Source organism: Rattus rattus, chromosome 4 (genome assembly GCF_011064425.1).
Source record: "Rattus rattus isolate New Zealand chromosome 4, Rrattus_CSIRO_v1, whole genome shotgun sequence".
In the NCBI taxonomy this organism is placed as follows: Eukaryota; Metazoa; Chordata; class Mammalia; order Rodentia; family Muridae; genus Rattus; species Rattus rattus.
Window position 1 is genome coordinate 11,167,880 of NC_046157.1, and position 17,595 is coordinate 11,185,474.

At 41.9% G+C, this 17,595-nt stretch overlaps 1 protein-coding gene across 1 annotated transcript; it reads right to left on the reverse strand.

Annotated features, from left to right (window-relative positions):
• Positions 1-2,100: 2,100 nt before the first annotated feature.
• On the reverse strand, positions 2,101-17,146 carry Cldn1 (claudin 1). Its single transcript, XM_032900042.1, has 4 exons — positions 16,904-17,146; positions 8,472-8,636; positions 6,284-6,368; positions 2,101-4,677 (listed from the first exon to the last, which is right to left on the reverse strand). Exons 1-4 carry the CDS (start codon positions 17,124-17,126, stop codon positions 4,515-4,517), a joined length of 636 nt encoding a protein of 211 aa, XP_032755933.1. The 5' UTR covers positions 17,127-17,146; the 3' UTR covers positions 2,101-4,514.
• Between the last annotated feature and the right edge of the window lie 449 nt (positions 17,147-17,595).

The window sequence follows — 17,595 nt, forward strand, 5'->3', positions numbered from 1 at the left end:
GCTGAATTATATTTAGTTTCTGATTACCATTATCAGCTTCCTTGGGGACTGTTATTGGAAGTGAGATGTATAGAATGCCACAGTATGAGGTTTGACCGCACCGTGTTATTCCCATGTAACCAAGGAGTCCTAGAATGCCTTCTCTCGGAGTTTCTAATCAGCTAAATATAAAAGAAAATTTTAAATGGTCATGTGTAATTGAGATTGAGAAGGATGGGATAAGAGAAATCTTTCACATGCAAATAGAAATGGAGGTGAAGTCCATAATGAGATCATAATAGGATACTAGCAGCGAGCCAAGCAACATGGGAGTTTCCCGCGGGATGTGGGAGTATGCTGGAATGCTAAATTAATTAGGGGAGGGAAAGGATTAGTTGTGAAATCCAAAAACCCCCAGATGTAGAATGGGCTCCTGGAGGTAAGAATCTATAGGGGTGATTTGCAACCTGGTTTTTTTTTTTTTCCCTCAAGTTCTTGGTATTTCATTTCGTCAAAGTTCATTAACCTGGACCTCACCTTTTGGAACTTAAATTCTGTGCAAGCAAGAAATCGATGCTGCTGCACTTCTTCAAGGGGAGTTTAAACTGATAGGCAAAGGTTTTTATCCATTCCCATCATGGACCACCAGAGACTGCCCAGTAGATTGAAACATCTACGTATACCCTTGATAATATTCATATAAAAATTACCCAGGGAGAGATCATGAAGCTATTCTCATCCACAGATACTTCAAGATAACAGGAGAACAATTTTATCACTTGCATTCCTAAGAGGTAGCTTTCATGATATTTATCAAATAAATAAATAAATAATAAGATTCTCACACTATGTTTTTTATTCTTCATTCATCATTGCATGCCTTTCTATGGATGAAAAGAAAGAATTAAGTACAATCTCCAGGCATTTATATCATCATCTTAGAGAGAAGCCCCATCTGCGAATGATACATAGTTTTCTGAGTAGAGCAACATAAATATATAAAAGGTAGGTCAGGTGAGTGAGATACTGGTGAGTGCGAGAGATAGAAACAGGTCAGGTAGTTTAGGGTAGAGGCACTACAAGAAGCAGTTGGTTCCTTGTCCTTCTCAGAAGGTGGAAATGACCTCTACCGTGTATGGGCTGCAGGTCAGGGATGTCAGCACATTAAGCTGTGCTTCTCTTATCTCTCTTCTCTGAAATGAGTTCTTCTTTATGGAGGCTACATGTGAGGGTGTGACTGAAACTACAGCCCAGATGCTAGTTCATCCTGGTGAACAGCTTTGGAACTGAATTTTAACCTACTCATAACTTAAATGCTTTTAGGGTCTTGAGTTTTGAATAGAGAAAGCTATAGTCTTAGAGGCCATTAAGGATGATAATCATAGCTTTCTGGAGGTCCATTAAGGGAAAGTTGTTTCTTCCTGTTCAAAAGACCAGAATCTATTTCTGGCCTGGGGTGGAGACATGGCATTCTGATCTGCTTCAAAGTCTAGAACATTACATATTCTTGTCTTCTCCCTTCAAAGTTAATCCAATTGGGACTAGCAGTCACCTTGTTCAAGGGACCACCCCTCAGGAAAGATGATTCACCTAAAAGCATGCAATAGAGATGGAAGGAATAATTATCCCTTCAAGGAGCTCTTGGACTTACCTCAGCAACTCCTATCTTATGTAGTAGCTTGCAGGGGCCCCATCATATAGCACTGGTGTGGTCTGCCCACTTTTCTGACTTATTCTAGGACACTCTGGAATTTGTCGGTCTTTCTCTGAAGCCCCTATCCTCTTCCGAGGTACAGCTGCTAATCTGTCACATGACTCCTTGCCGATCTCCACCATTGACTTATCCTGTCTGCTTCCTTAAAGGCTTAGGACTTCTTCTTTTCCACCTCTTTCTTCCTGACAACTGTAAAGATTTGCAGCTTATCTGGCTAATTGTTTTTCTCACAAACAAACAAATAATACAATGCTCTTCCAGGTCTGTTTCTAGATTATTTTACTAGTGAGACTGAGACACCTGAGAGGGAACCCTGATTTCCCAGGATCCTATCTCATGTTTTCCTCTCTTGCACACATTAACAGCCTTGAACTTTATGATTGGAAAAACAAGCCATGACGCTATTCTTTTTAATTAAAAAAACAACAATTTATTGAAAAAGAGTAGTACTTTATACAAATTCCCACCGCAGCCCCCAAATATCAATTGATCTGTTTTAGGTTTGGTATTAGGGTATAAAAATATCAAATCTAGGTAAGTTCTGACATAAGACTTCTATGGGATTATTTTGGAATATAGAATTTTGTGTAGTTTAGCAAGTGTTTTTTTTTTCTATGTGTTTACATTACACATTAGGCACAGTAATTGTGGCAAAAGATCTTTGCATGATTACACATCTAAATACAGTCAAACTTACATAGTACAAATTCACATAAGACTTCATTCTTTCTATAACTTCATCCATGTGGTTTTACCATAAGTTATAATTCTTAACCTCTCCTAGAACTGCCAGCTTCCATTTAACGTTGAAAGTATCACTTCACAAAGAGCACGCTTTATGCTTTTAGAGTATCCATACACTGTCACTTTCCGCCATTGCATTTGCTTAGCAATAGAAGTACCAGGCCAAACTTCTGAAACCAGGGTGTAACAGTGGGATGGGGCTCATTCCTGTCATCATAACAGTTGTGAGGCTGAGGCAGAAGGATGTTTGTGTGGCACAGGAGTTCTTGGCCAGCGTGGACCATAGGCTGAAACACTGACTCACAACCAAACGCCTTAAAGACTTAAGATCAGTTTAACTTAGTAAGCTTTGGAACTCCCCATTTGAGAGTTCTTAAGGAAAGAAACTATTTAACATGTTTCTCTTTCCTATTGCTTGAAAAATAAAGACAAAACCCATTAACTTAAATTCCTTAATTTATAGAGTGACATGTTGTTTTCCAACATAAAACCATGTTTGCCTGCGTCCCTCTTGACTCATGCGACATAGGCATGGCAGAAGTTAATGAACCCGTTGTCTAGATGGAGCAATACCTGTAGGGCAATCGAGGGCCTCTGCCCAACCTCAGTAATTAAGTGATAGCACCAAGATGCAAATCCAGGTCTACCCATGGCAATGGCAACACCCTTTGTATTACAACACCTTGCTCTGCTGAAGGGCCTCTGCTACAGTTGAGAACCATCAAAATGAAACAGCACCAACAACAGGCCATGCACAGCTAGATGGGAGGAAATGAACTCATGACAAAGAGAGATACAGAACGGCATTGGAGGCATGTGTGTAGATTTTATTCAGTGACTTCAGAGCTGCTAATTGAGCAAGGAAAAACACTACTTAGGCATATTTCATGTTCAAAGAATGAGAGTCATATCAACTAATTAATACTCGCATTACCTCTACCAGCTGTTTAAGTGTAATTATCCCAATTTGACAGATGGGAAAACGAGGTATAAGGATTGTAAATTGTCCATGGCTACAGAGAGAATATTTGTCACTAGATTATCACTCTGGCAAGTCTAGCAGTTTGTGTAGATAAACGGACCACACCTATCTGCAAAGAGCTAAACTGTAGGATAATTATACGTGGGAAAACAAGATAGCTGAGGAGGGGAGAGGAGAGCTGCAGTTTGCAGGATCTGGAATGGAAAATAAGTACCTGAAAAATGCAGTCAATAAAACTGTTTCAACCACAGGGTTAGCAGCTTAGCCACTCAGGGAAACAAATATTTTTAAAGCAAACAAGACAGCTGCAGACCAAAGTGCAGGGACCCTGTGGGAAAGGTCAGTGGAGAAACATCATCTCTCTGGAATATTGGCCCCCACAGCTCAGAAACACAGTATGAGATTCTTACTGGTTTTAAGTTTTAACATATGGGCTCAAAGTTCATTATTAGATTCAGGAGTTAGAATCAAGCCTCAGAATAACAATCTGAAAAAGCAGTTGTTAGAGTAAAAAAAAAAAAACAAAACATGGAGAACAAATATTTTGATGTAAAGAAGACATAATGGAAAAAAAAAAAGAACATAGTCTGAGTTCGTAAGGAAGTCTGGTCTTATGGCAAAGATACTAAATGCTGATCGAAGGGGTAATATTTGGCTGATCACTTATGTTCATAGAGAAAAGAAAAATACACCAGAAAGCTTATTTAATCAATGTGGAATTGTATATATTTTATAGTCATTTAAAGTATGCTGGTACAATATGGGGAGAATAAGAGATTGCTAGCTGTCTATTTTTAATAGAAAATATGTATATGTACATATCTATACACACTTAAGGAGCACCCTTCGCCCATTTGAGTGTCATCACTCAGTGGGAAGCAGCAGTTCAAAGGCAAAAGGCTTCCCTCCCGTACTCAGGAAAGATGGTAAGGCACAGCCAAGACCCTCATAGCCATGGGGATGTATAAAAATATGCTTCCTTTTGTTCTACCACAGTTTAGATAACCATAGTCAACAGTTTAAGGCCTTAATGTCAATGCTAGTCTCAATGTCCATTTTGTATTCGCTCTAGGAGGATCTCTTCCTTCGCCGCTGTCACACGTAGTCTTTCCCACTAGAAGGTGTTGGCTTGGGATAAGGCCGTGGTGTTGGGTAAGAGGTTGTTTTCCGGGGACAGGAGCAGGAAAGTAGGGCACCTCCCAGGAGGCAGAGGGAGGCAGCAGCCCAGCCAGTAAAGAGAGCCTGGCCAAATTCATACCTGAAAGAAAAGACAGCAACAGGCTGCTATGAGGACCATTGGCAAGAGAAAAAAAAAAAACCATCAATAGCAAATAAATATATTTAAAAATAACCCCATGATCCCTCAGTAGCTCCAGCTGTTCATGAGCACATACATAAGATAATGTTTACATCGTAATTATCGATAATTTGTAACAGCACCTAAGCAATAGGGCATGCAATATACTAGTTTAATTACACAAATATTTCCAAAGACCTTCCCAAGCTAAGGAGGCTTGGAAAGGATGCTTAGACGCTTGAGAAATGAGGACTAGGCCAGAGTCCTAGGCCGCTGCTTACAAAGTCAGCTACCCTCAAACAGGACTCATTTCTGTAACAAAAATGCTCACCGATCCAGGAACCTAGTGAAAATAAAATATAAAATGTATATTTTGAAAGAAAGACGTCTGAATATCACACGGCTGATTCCCGCAATCCTGGGATGAGGTGTGTGCGGCTGACTATGGGCGTCAAACAGAGAAAACACTGTAGAAGTCCCAGGGCTGGAGTCCAGATTAGGCTCAGCTGCTGCAGTTCTGGACCGGTAGTTTTCCCTGTCAGCCATGGTTTTCCTCTCTTGGAAGCAGAATGTCCCACTCGCTTCCCTGGAGGGTGTTCAGGGCAATGTGCCATCCTGTGATGACAAGGGCACCGAGCCCAGCAATTTATAAAATGCTTCCTCGTGCACTCCTAATATTATTACTCTGGTGCAAATGTGGCCCACTGACCTCCAGCAGTTTTTGTTCCTACATCATACATCATACAGGTTGGGCTAGACTCCAACAGCCACCTCAGCCTGTGTTCCGTATGTGGGTGACTGTACAAAAAGGCGCACACTGATCTCTGCAAACACTGCGACTTTTCCATTCCCTCACCCAGGCGCTCACAAACAGTAATTATGTCCTCACATTCTAGCATTGAATGTAGTTATTAAGCTTTAAAGATGGGAAGACAGTGAGACAGTAAGTCTTGTCGCTGATCAAAGAACATTGTTACTCAGGCCCTGAACTTGTAAAACTTGAACTGTTAAGAAAGGTAACCTTTGTCAAGTCCATTTCAGAGCTGTAATGGAACACAAAAGTTTAAAGTGGCTTTTAAGTGTACTAGAAAAATATATCCTGGTTTCATGTGGAAATTACGGGGAATGAAGCATTGTTCTTGACCACTATGGTGGTACAGTTTTTTTTTTTTCCATAAGTCCTGAATCTGTATATTAGTTTGGAACAATCACAGGTATTAGATAGAGAAACATCAGAATACAGTTCAGGAAGAACATGGCCAACGCGTTAGCATTTTTGTTCATATTGGGGAATAAATAAAAGCTGTGATATATTGCTGGCTAGCATCCAGCTTAGAACATTTCTCCTTTGAAGTACATTTTGTCATCAGTCCTAGCTGTTAAAGCAATTATCCAATTCATTTTAACATGAGTCACAGGTCATTTAAATTGTTTGCAAGTTTGACATAAATTTCCATACAATTCTTGAAAGCAATTCTGAGAAACTAAGGCACTGGCAGGAGCCTTAGAACACAGAAAGGATTGTTTTTTTCAGAGAATGAACTATTTTATGCATGACTAGAATTACCTGGCATTGACAGGGGTCATGGGGTCATAGAATTCTTGAACAATTCTATTTCCATACCATGCTGTGGCCACTAATGTCGCCAGACCTGCAGAAATTCAAAGCAAGACCATTAATCACTGAGGAAAACTAAGCACAAAAACACAGACTATTAAACCTAATTGTATTCTATAAGAATTGAATCTCATCAACAGTGCTGACATTTTATTTTATTATTATGGAAATCAATTTGACTTAGATATGATTTATGCCAACCATTCTGCAAGGAATTACAAAGACATTAGACTGAAGTTGGGCCTAGATTATACTGTTTATGACATCTTATTTATTTATAGTCCAAGGCCACTGGCACAAATACTGTTACTCAGAAGGAGCCAGACAGATCCATCTTATTCAAAATCTCGGCTAGTGGTTTGCAGGACTGTAGTTTAGTGTATGAAACTACTTTTGAAAAAAACATGTTTATATCAGCAGAGAACTGCTTACCAAATGTAAGATGAAAATCTTCCTACATTCTTCTTTCCTCTCTAGCAGCAAAACCAGAGCTGGCTAACTAGCATAGGGCACAGAGCATTCAGATTCCTCTTCCCCCAGGTCTAAGGCAATCCTTACTACTGGGATCATCTGCTGAGGTGACACTCTGGGTTGATTTATGTAACCGAACTCAATCGCGCATGGTATTTTTTTTTTTTTTTTTTTTTTTTTTTTTTTTTTTTTTTTTTTTTCTGGAGCCGAGAACCAACCCAGGGCCTTGCGCTTACTAGGCAAGTGCTCTACCACTGAGCTAAATCCCCAACCGCGCATGGTATTTTTGTATTCAATAAATGAAAGGAAATGAGTTGGTCGTCATCACTCAGTCAACATCTCTCTGATGCCTAAATTATAACATTTATTTTTACCCAAAGAGATGTTTGTCCAAAGATTCAAACTTTCAAGGAGAATGTAAGATTAAGATGAAGAGCTTTCTTGTACAATATGGTGACTAAGTAATGCTAGAAAGAAAGCAGGCAGTGGTGCCCCATACTTTTAATCCCAGCACTTGGGAGACAGAGACGAGCTGTTCTGTGTAAGTTCGAAGCAAGCCTGGAATACAGACTGAGTTCTAGGACATCCAGAGCTATACAGAGAAACCCTATCTTAAAACTACCTCCCCCCAAAAAACAATAAAAAATGCCAGAGAGTGGATGTAAAGTGTTATTACCAGAAAAACAGTATCCAAGCAATTATATATAATTTATATAAAAATGCGTGGAAAACTATCAAATCTGAAACAAATTTAAAAAGAAAACAAATAACTTCTTTTATAGTACTTGACAGTATATAAGATCATCCAGGTTGACCATGGTGCAAATTGATCATGCACGTGCTCTTGAACTGGCCACCTAGATTTCTGAAACCATCCCAGCTTGAACTGGGACACATGTATGTCTACAGCACTTATGGGAAGCACAGGGATGGGTGTTGTAAGAGACTACAGCCTTTGATGCAATTTTTGTAATATGTGTTTTCTGCACGACACCTGGCTTATTTTGTCTGAAGCGTTCCAATCCTTCTGTACTGTTTTCTTCCTTAGCTCAGCTGACTTTACATCCTACCTTGTTAATATCCCATCTGTACCCCACTGATGTACCTTTTCTCTGGTCCATGGGTACATAGTGTTTATTGTGAAATTACTCTGTCCATCTACAATGTTACCTCCCCCCAGCTTTCTCCACTAGCTCCAATCCCATCTTTCCCAAATCAATAACATCCACATATTATGTATATTTTCTTGAGGCTGGCCTTGAACTCTACATTCCCTGTCTTCACCTTCTCATGCTAGGATCACAGCCAGGCACCATTACAACCAAATAGCATTTTCTGAATCACATCAAATTGATCCAGACTCTTTTGCAAAGTATAAAAAAAAATCTTTCTTAGTCTGAATAGACTGGGCCAAGAATCTAGTAGGCACCTGAATCCTTCATGGTTGTCCTTGACAGAAGTGTACAGAGGTCAAATTTCCATTGGTTCTAACTGAGAAGACGAAAGCCAACTGACTGTAAGGCTCATGTCTTCAGATATTAAAATACTTGAAAAATTTTCAGATTCGGTGAGTTAAATACAAACCAAAGAAACTAAAAATCAGAAAGCTAGATTTCAAACCACACTCAAGAAAAGCAGACAAGGGAGAAGGAGGAGCCTCTCTTACCTGAAATTACAAATATTATGCCCCCGATGACAGCCATCCACATCTTTTGCACTTCATCATCTTCTAAGCACCTCATGCACTTCATGCCAATGGTGGACACAAAGATTGCGATCAGCCCCAGCAGGATGCCAATTACCATCAAGGCTCTGGTTGCCTGCAAAGTACCTGGTGGGAAACATTTAAGACATGTAAAAACTGAGTCTAGAGTGTCAGAGGAGAGTGATGGGAGATGAAATACGTTTTAGTATTTTTGGAGAGGGATCAAAGTGAACAAGGTGTCCAAAGGAAAACGGACCCTAGAGACATTTCTGCTCTTGCCACTGGGATGGTTGCTAGGAAGATACAGACCGAGAGTGGAGGACCGCTGGTACTGCGGTTATGAAATCCAAAATCAGCCGGAAAGTTACTAATGTATCAGTTAAATAGGTATCAGTGAATTGAATATGTAATCATTATCACTGGGTACTTAGATTCTGAAGTCATACATATTAATGTTCGTTATTTGTAACTCGATGACTTAAAATTCATATTCATTACCAGTCGCCAGTTTTAGACTACAGTCTTTAGGCTTCAGAAAGAACAAGTGACTAGAAATAAGCAAGTGACTTTTTCAGAGATGATCATGGCTAGATAAGCAGTATTTTATCCCTAGTTAAAAGAGGTTGGCTGGGGGACAGGTACAACTTCTAGAACATTGATGCTAGGGCAAAATTTAAGAAGGCAACTTGGAGCATGGCAATAGATTCATAGAAGATGATAACACGAGGTTTTAAAACCACAAAAGCATCATGATGCATAATGTTGGGGATAACCCCAACTCTTTTTTTCTTTCTTTCTTTCTTTCTTTTTTTTTTTTCAGAGCTGGGGACCTTGTGCTTGCTAGGCAAGCGCTCTACCACTGAGCTAAATCCCCATCCCCATAACCCCAACTCTTATTTCTAGGGTTTCTGCAAATTTTCTAAAGGCCTCTTTCGCATCTTTGTTGTGTTAAATTATCACCAGGGACAGGATCAGATTTGAGAGACAGTGCCAATGTGTTTCCTAAAGAACAAAAACTGAAAGCCAGCATCATGGTATAACAATAGTGTGTGTGTGTGTGTGTGTGTGTGTGTGTGTGTGTGCGTGCGCGCGCGCACGCACACACACACATTGGGACCCTGCTTAGAAGATGTTTAAATTATAAATCATTTCCTGTTTCAACTGAACGTCTTACCCCCTTAATGCAAGTTTTTATACGGAGACATTAACATTGCAAGCAATGAGATCTTAGGGAAACGACTTACTTCTCTTTGGGATTATATTTGTATTTTGTAAAATATGAGGGACAACTTTTCTATCCAGGGAGTTGGAACAGTTTGCTCCTTTCTGGTCTTCAGGACTGACAAGATGATGATCAGTGGAAGATGGCACAGTGTTTAGTACGTGCACAGGGTTAATCTTCCGATGCTCAAGATTGACTAGTTAAGTTCCCAATCTTTTGTTTTTGTTTTTTTTTGTTTTTGTTTTTCTTTATTGGATATTTTTTATTTACATTTCAAATGCCATCCGCTTTCCTGGTTTCCCCTTCAGAAGCCCCATATCTCCCCTGGCTTCTATGAGGGTGTTCCCCCACCCACCCACTCCAAACAAACCTGTACAGAATGCCACTACATTTTAACTTACAGCCATTTCTATCCTTGCTATTACGTGTATATGACAGAAGCACACTGTGCCTTTCTAAGCAGTATCAAATGTCTTTTCACAGCATTTCAGTGATATTTGGAAGCCATTTTTACTTTTTCATCAAAATACTAAACTGTACACTCTCTCCTCTGCCACACTCATCTGCTCATACGTGTGCAACAAGCATATGCACATGTCTCTTGCACACTGATCGCGGAGTTCCAGGGTAGGGAAGGAACTGCTGGATCAGAGCCATGTTCCATGGCCCATGGCTTTACTAGGAAGGGAAGCTGCTCACGTGACCACTAGAAAACTTTCCTTGGGGTCACAAACCATGCTGTGGTTTAAAGAGGAAAGTCTCGAGGACGCCTAGCTAAGGTGGGTACTTCCTTCTGAGTTATCAGCAGTACATGGAAGGGCCACTGTTTTTCTCAGGAAATTCAACAACTAAATAATTATGCTCTTACAAAACAGATTTGACAGTTTGCTCGGATAGAAAGCATTTTGGGAAGATGTTTCAGGCAATGACAGGATCTATGTGCCTGGAGGAGAGGGTGACCATTCCTGCCAGATTGCCAAGGATGCTCCATATTTTAAGTAAAAGTCTAGCATCCTAAGAAGGTCCCAAGTTCTGAGTAAAGTGGGGCAACTGGCTATTCTACAGATAAATGACAAATGGTAGGAAGCGAATTGAAGTTTAACAAGGTTGGCAGAAGGCATATATATGTATGTGTATATGTACATATATGTATATATTACATAAATGTGTGTACATACACATTCACACATACCCAAACTGATACACACACACACACACACACACACACACACACACACACACACACACACACTAGTCAGGAGTTCAAAGTCTATCCCAAATGTAATGAGAAGTCATTGGAGGATTCTAAGGCAGAGTGACCTGAGTTTACTCTTAGTGCAGAAACAATGTAATTAGAAAGCATTAATGACATGGTAGCCCTTCACAAGCATGTATAGCCTCTTCTGTCTTCCACACCTTCCCTTTATTTTGTTGCCATTCATTCATCAGCTCCCTATGAATGACTTCTCTTGGTGTCTTTGATCTCTCTGGATGTTGTGCTTGTTATTCAGCTCCATTAGATGTAGTTCATATAATCACTCCAATCCACTCACGAAGTCAAAACACAGGCCACTAGTGCCACAGGTCTGAGCATGTGCACAAGGCATTCTTCAGAAGCCCCATGAACACCAGACTCATAAATCAGGTTTAAAAAGAAGCACCCAGGTATAGCCTATGGATGTTCCTGACAATCACCGACTATTCACAAACGTTTTATCTTTAAATGATGAAGAAGACACTTATGCTTCATGCCTCCCCTTTCTTAATAACTACTTTTGCAAAGTTAAGGAGAAATGACAGATATTCTGTCGCAGGCTGGCTAACAACCCCACAATGCTTCATTTCCTTATAGAATGGTATCATTTGTCTAACACACAGATGTGGAGTCAATGGACAATATACTCTGTAAGCACAAAATCTTAGAGACTGGGAGCCTTGTTTCCATTTAAACCATGGCAAAGCAGTTCAGAATAAGAATGTTGTTTTGACGAGCAACATTTTCCATTTACACCTGGAAGCCACTAAGTTATGAATTATCTTCTGCCTTATATTAGACTGGCATCAAAGGGAGACATTGCACAATGTCTAACAGTAACGACATGTGTAGGGAGTACACAAAATAATGCCAGCTATTCTGCACACATAGACAATGGCAGAAGATTGTAAGCAAGAAAACTTATTAGCTGGGCACATGTAACTCTGGATTACAGGTCAGACTAAGAAACTACTCTTTGTGACAGTTTTGGGTAAAGATCCATTCTAAATCAGAGCTTTCATCTGGACTCACTTAATTTTTTCCACTGAAGGTCTTGTGGAAGCCATTCCAGTCAGAGCCATGGACTATCTACTTCTGAGCTGTTAGATGGCTGCACTGGGGTGGTACCAGTCTGAAGAGCTGTTCCTACTTCCTGACCATGTGTCCAGGTCATTCAATCTGTTCTCAGTGACCTTGGACCAGACAGGTGGCTTGCTCCTCAAAACTGGCAATAATGTGACAGAAAAAAAATCACACAATTGTGTTTAGCTACATCTTTGAAAGGAGATAAACACTTCCTTTCAGGGACCAGGGTTGCTAAAGTTTCGCTACATAAACCTAGGCTGAAATTAGGTTACAAAAATGCTAGAAATACATACTTGCAGAGGGGAAAAATGGCACTTTCCCCTTAACTTGATAGCATTTTAAAAAAGTTCTGTCTTCAATGAACTCTTTCGATGGGGATTCTCTTGCTTTCTCTCTCAGCAGAGTGAGGAAGGCAGAGCATAGAACTTGATAGTAAAGCATGAGTGTTATAAAACAATATTTAGAGCAGAAATACATCCATGTATTCTTGTACTTCCCCCAGGAGGGCTTACATTTCTTTTTGCCCTCTTTACATTTGTAGCCAGTTTTATAACATTCTAAATAAAGCTGTATGTGGAGAAGGGAGTTAGCAAATACTGCAAAAGTTACATTAGGGTTCCTGAAAGTTACCCAGCAATAAACAGGAAAGCAGCCTTTTAATAAAGCTCAGCCAGATTGAAAATCTGCAGCTTAAAGACCCCCTGAGGAGTCCTCATCACTCTCAACATGAAAGTATAATTAAAAAAAATACTTACAAAGATCCCTTCTTATAAGACAAGAAATGAGTTAGACAGTAGCCTTCTAGTACAGTTATTTTAATCAAAGTTTGCAAAGACAAGCATAGACAGGCAGGGGATTTCCTTTTTCTCTCCAAACTTTAAAGACATGCTCACCAAGCAGGAGGCTCCCCATAAATACCTGGCACTGTACATGCCCCATACTATGGGCCATGGCCATTCTGTATATCCTGGGCAAGCCAGATTTTAATGGTATTTCTGCCCTCACACAGTCCTTCTTTATTACAGTATGTGCTAATAAGTCTCAGGGGATAAAATAACTGCCCGCTGTGTGACCGGAGCAGAAAGGTCCTTTCTCTTTCACAGCTACATGAGCTTATTCAGACTATTAGGGAGCACTGCTGTGAAGTTTTCAATTATGAAGGCGTTCTCTTTAGCTGGTGTGAAAAGTTTCACAAGTGCCTTCATCGTTGCATTTCTAGTTTGCAGGCACATGTGCTGGTGGGTTAAGTGTGTCAGTACCTCAGGGCCAATCAGCAGTCCACGATGCCTCAGAGAACGAGGGATCACCACCATGCGGTGTGTCCTGAGAAGTTTTGCTATCTCTTTTTAAAAGCATACCGTTCACTTTTAGGTCGCCTCATTATTCAATCTACGTCGAGTATTAACCATGTCTGTGGCACTGATTTTTGTTAAAATATAATTACACCATTTCTCCACTTTCCTTTCCTCCCCACCCCCCAACTCACTGTCCACCTCGAATAACCTTTCCTGTGACAATCATCACTGCAGTCTAGAAAGTCTGTGCTATGCCGCTTGCCTTCTCTCCTCTAGTCGCCAAAGTTGGCAACAGCCAAAGTTGTCACAAGCTAGAGCCTTACAAATGACCTTTGCTGCATTCCAACAACTGAGAATGGGGCCAAGCTCAGGTTTGCTAAATAGGCCAGTGGACCTTTGATTCATTCCTCTCCTCCTCCCACTCTGCCCTATGTTACAAATGGCGAATCTGCCATAGTCCACGGAGATCAATTACCTCTCCCTGGACAGTACAAACTGGGGCAAGAGCTCCACACGTTTCCATTTCAGACTTTGACTCTTGTTTAACTTTTGTTCCACTGGGCACACCCATGGTGCTTCTGGATGTTCCCTATTTCGCAGCAGAAAGGAGTCTGGCGAAGCCTGAGTGGTTACCCTCCTCTTTGCCTGTGCTGCACAGATATCCACGTCAGGGATTTTGCTCCCCCGCTGAGCTTGACTTCATGGCAAGAGTGCTGGGAAACCTCACAACAACCAATACTCATTAAACACACCTACACACATGTGGATTCATGCAGAGCAAGTTCTACAGGCTGGGGTAGCTTATAAACAACTTATGGCAGTTCAGGGCTAGATGAGACTTAAAGAGAGTCTAGCATAACCTCCCATTTGTCTGGTGCTTGAATCCTCACAACTGCATTCCACAAAAATGCTTACTTCTCTGCCTTCACACCTCCCAACGTGCAGCCTCCCAGGAAAGCCCTGTCTTTACACAGCACTGGCTGTCAAAGTGAAGCAAGAAGAAGCAATTAGCTAAGGACGTGGAGCAGGCAACTGGCTTCCCACAGTGTTGGGAAGTGAATCAAGAACCAAGAACGGTGTATAGATTAGACAAAGAAATATCTACTACGACTGTGCCTGACCCTCTTTTGTATGTTCGAATTTCAGCTACAAGGATCATCACTCTAGACAATTATCTATCACAAACAGGAATGTGGCAATGAGCTGGGCAATTGTGGGCTACAATTCTGACTGTAACAGTTGTTTCTCCAGGAAATTATTCAGTTACCCTTTCACAAACTGTTTGGCAAAAACTCCTTACAATATGTCCTCTTTGTGCTATGGACGGGGGTTCTGTATGGGGAACGATTAGGGTGCACTCCCTGTACATGTTGTGTAAAGGTCGTGTGTCTTTCACAACTGATACCAGATATGACAGAAGTAGCCTTTAAGGTCTGGTTACAAAACACCGACACACTCTTCTATCTCATACTTAGGTGAGGTGGGCTCGCTGGCAAAGCTCGCAGGTACAATATTAGGAAACCCAGAGCTGTGCTTCTCATCTCAAAACATCTCACAAGAGGTGAAACTCATGAGACCCCTCCCCCCATCCACGCACACACAGAGAGATAAACCTTTTCATCTCTAGGCGTCATAGAACTACACCAAAACCAGCCAGTGAATCACCAACCATATCTCTTCACCAGGTAGGCGTGAACACCACAGCTCATGTGGAGAAACAGAGACAAGTTTTCTGGGTCTGGTCCAAAGGCACCTACTGAATCACTGCTCACCTGGGAGAGAAGTGTGAGTCAAGGCTCATGCTCCTGGGAATTGGCTTGCGGAGAGAGCCTACGAGGCTCCATCTTGAATAAACGACAGCTTTAACCAGAACAGAAGAAGCTGTTCTTCATTATAACAAATCAACAAACAAGCCATTTTTGAAAACTCCTAGCAATGGAAGGATAATCAATTCTTTTTATCACAGTTTTAGGAAACATAATAACTATATTTAAAAGGAATAAATTATAATCAACCAAGAATTTAATGCATTATTCTGGGTAGGGGTGATCTGAATATTTGCTGCACGGACCACTATTCTAGCCCGCCATTTGGGAAAATTGAACCTGGTAAAATAAAGAATTTGGATTAGAGGAATAAAACTGAGAGGGAAGCCCTCTCTGAGCTTGCTATAGCACAACCCCCCTGCCAGGTCCGCAATATGGTTCTGAAATGCCTGGCACCATTTTCTTAAATGCATTTCTCTTTCCACTGGGCAAGTTCATCATTTCCCAACGGCTAACAGCCTGAGCGTATCCCAGGAGGGTAATAAACAACACACACCTTCCAAACATATAGATTACTTTTGATAGAGGAGTCTGGATGTGGAGACAAAACCATGCCAGCTCACTACATTCTATGGGTACTCAAGGTGCCAAGCTGATCTGTGGCAGGTCTCATAACTATAAATCGAAGTGCTTCTGCTGGGACAGATGAAGAGCTTCACTCTCATAAGTCAGGGGCAGTGCTAGCACTGTTCACAGCAGCATTCCCAGAGGACTGTGGAATACCTTAGGCAAAGGCTAAGGGAACTCTTCGTCCTGTGAATTAAAGGGCAGGGCAGACCCACAGAACACAACCAATGTGATTTCTCCAGGAAGAGAAAATGACCTGTAGGAGTTTAGTGGCTATCTGACAGACCACTGAAAAAAGTTTTAGCCGAAAGTGAAGGCGAACACATTTTATCACCTGTCTTTCTAGAATCAGTAGAAATGTCCCTGTCTACACATGTCTTTCTCACTTTACATATGAGGAGCAGTCCATCAGTGCACAGAGATTCCTTTATGGAAGGCAAACGTGAGAAGAACCTTTCTTCGACATGTCGCCGGGGTTATTCAGAATCATTCTCTTTAGTGACCCACTCCCCAGATGCCACCAGCCCTTCTCATTCTAAACTTGTACTGCAGAAGTTGACTCTTCTGCAGATCCTGCGGGGAGCGGGGTGGGGGTGGGGGTGGGGGTGGATCTCAAGTGGTTCTTCAAGGAGGAAACCCAAAAGACCCAAAGAGTAAACCTTAGTTGTGAGTTGGAAAAAGCTGTGAAAACAAGTAAAAAAAAAAAAAATCCACTCAAGGCTTGAAAACCTATAAAGTGCCATTTTCTTCTTCAAACCCTACTAGAATGAATGTGCAGAATAAGCCCAAAAGTCTAAGTTACACAGTGGTCTTCATTCTCCCAATCTCCTCCACCTTGATTGGAATTTGATGGGGGAAAAAATCACACCTAAAAGGGCAGAGGGTGCCAAGCAGAGAGACTTAGAGGCAAATCTAGGGCTTTGACCTGAAGCTCTGGTTCTCGGTTCTCTCTGCTTTCTCACAACAGACCAAAAGAGCACATGCTGAGAAGCCTTGACCAACTTTGAGATTAGCCTCCTATAATCCCAGGGCAGCTCTGGCTGAATGAAGCTACTACAGAGGACAAGGGCTCTGAGGCTGGGGAGTGGGGATAGAGAGGGTTGGGGGGAGTCGACAGGATTGGAGGATGAGGGTGCACTCACTGTTCAGATTCAGCAAGGAGTCGAAGACTTTGCACTGTATCTGCCCGGTGCTTTGCGAAGCGCAGGACATCCACAGTCCCTCGTAGATGGCCTGAGCAGTCACGATGTTGTCCCCAGCATAGGAGTAAATCTTCCACTGGGGCAGGGCAGTGCTGACGATAGAGCCGATCCATCCCAGCGAAGCCAGGATGAAACCCAGAAGCTGCAACCCCGCGTTGGCCATGGCTCTTTTCCGAGGCTCAGTGGCAGGTGCAGGAAGCGGAGTTTGCAAAGTGCGCGCTTGAGCTCCCCGAAGGTGATGGAGTCTCAGCCAGGAGCTTAGCGCTGATACCCCTGCTCCCTGTGCGGCTGCGGGCGAGGCTCCTGGCTTCTGGTCCGGGTCGGTGGTGGCGTCTGGTAGTGAGAAGTGGTGGAGTTCTCTGAGACACCGAACCGCCAGGCGCGGCGATTTAAAGCAGCTCCGCCCCTCCCGGCATGCAGCGCCCCCTGGTGGTTTCGTGGCCAAATCCCCACAAGGGTCCTCGCAGGCCTCCTGCGTGGTCGGGGATGACTTTTGAGCGACCTGGGGACCAACTGAAGAGAATCAGGCTTCCCTACCCGCTCCTCCTCATGTCTCTCCTAGCACTTGATAGGCATTTTCTTCATTTCACCCGGTAGTTAATACAAAAATGCAAAAAAAAAACCATAAAGAT

Bases quoted from the DNA above. Each gene is read 5' to 3' on its own strand.
- Cldn1 (XM_032900042.1), bottom strand. From the start codon at position 17,126: ATGGCCAACGCGGGGTTGCAGCTTCTGGGTTTCATCCTGGCTTCGCTG. The intron at 8,637-16,903 runs GTGAGTGCACCC...GTTTCCCACCAG, and splicing joins CTCCTTGCTGAATCTGAACA to GTACTTTGCAGGCAACCAGA. The intron at 6,369-8,471 runs GTAAGAGAGGCT...GAATTTCTGCAG, and splicing joins CATAATATTTGTAATTTCAG to GTCTGGCGACATTAGTGGCC.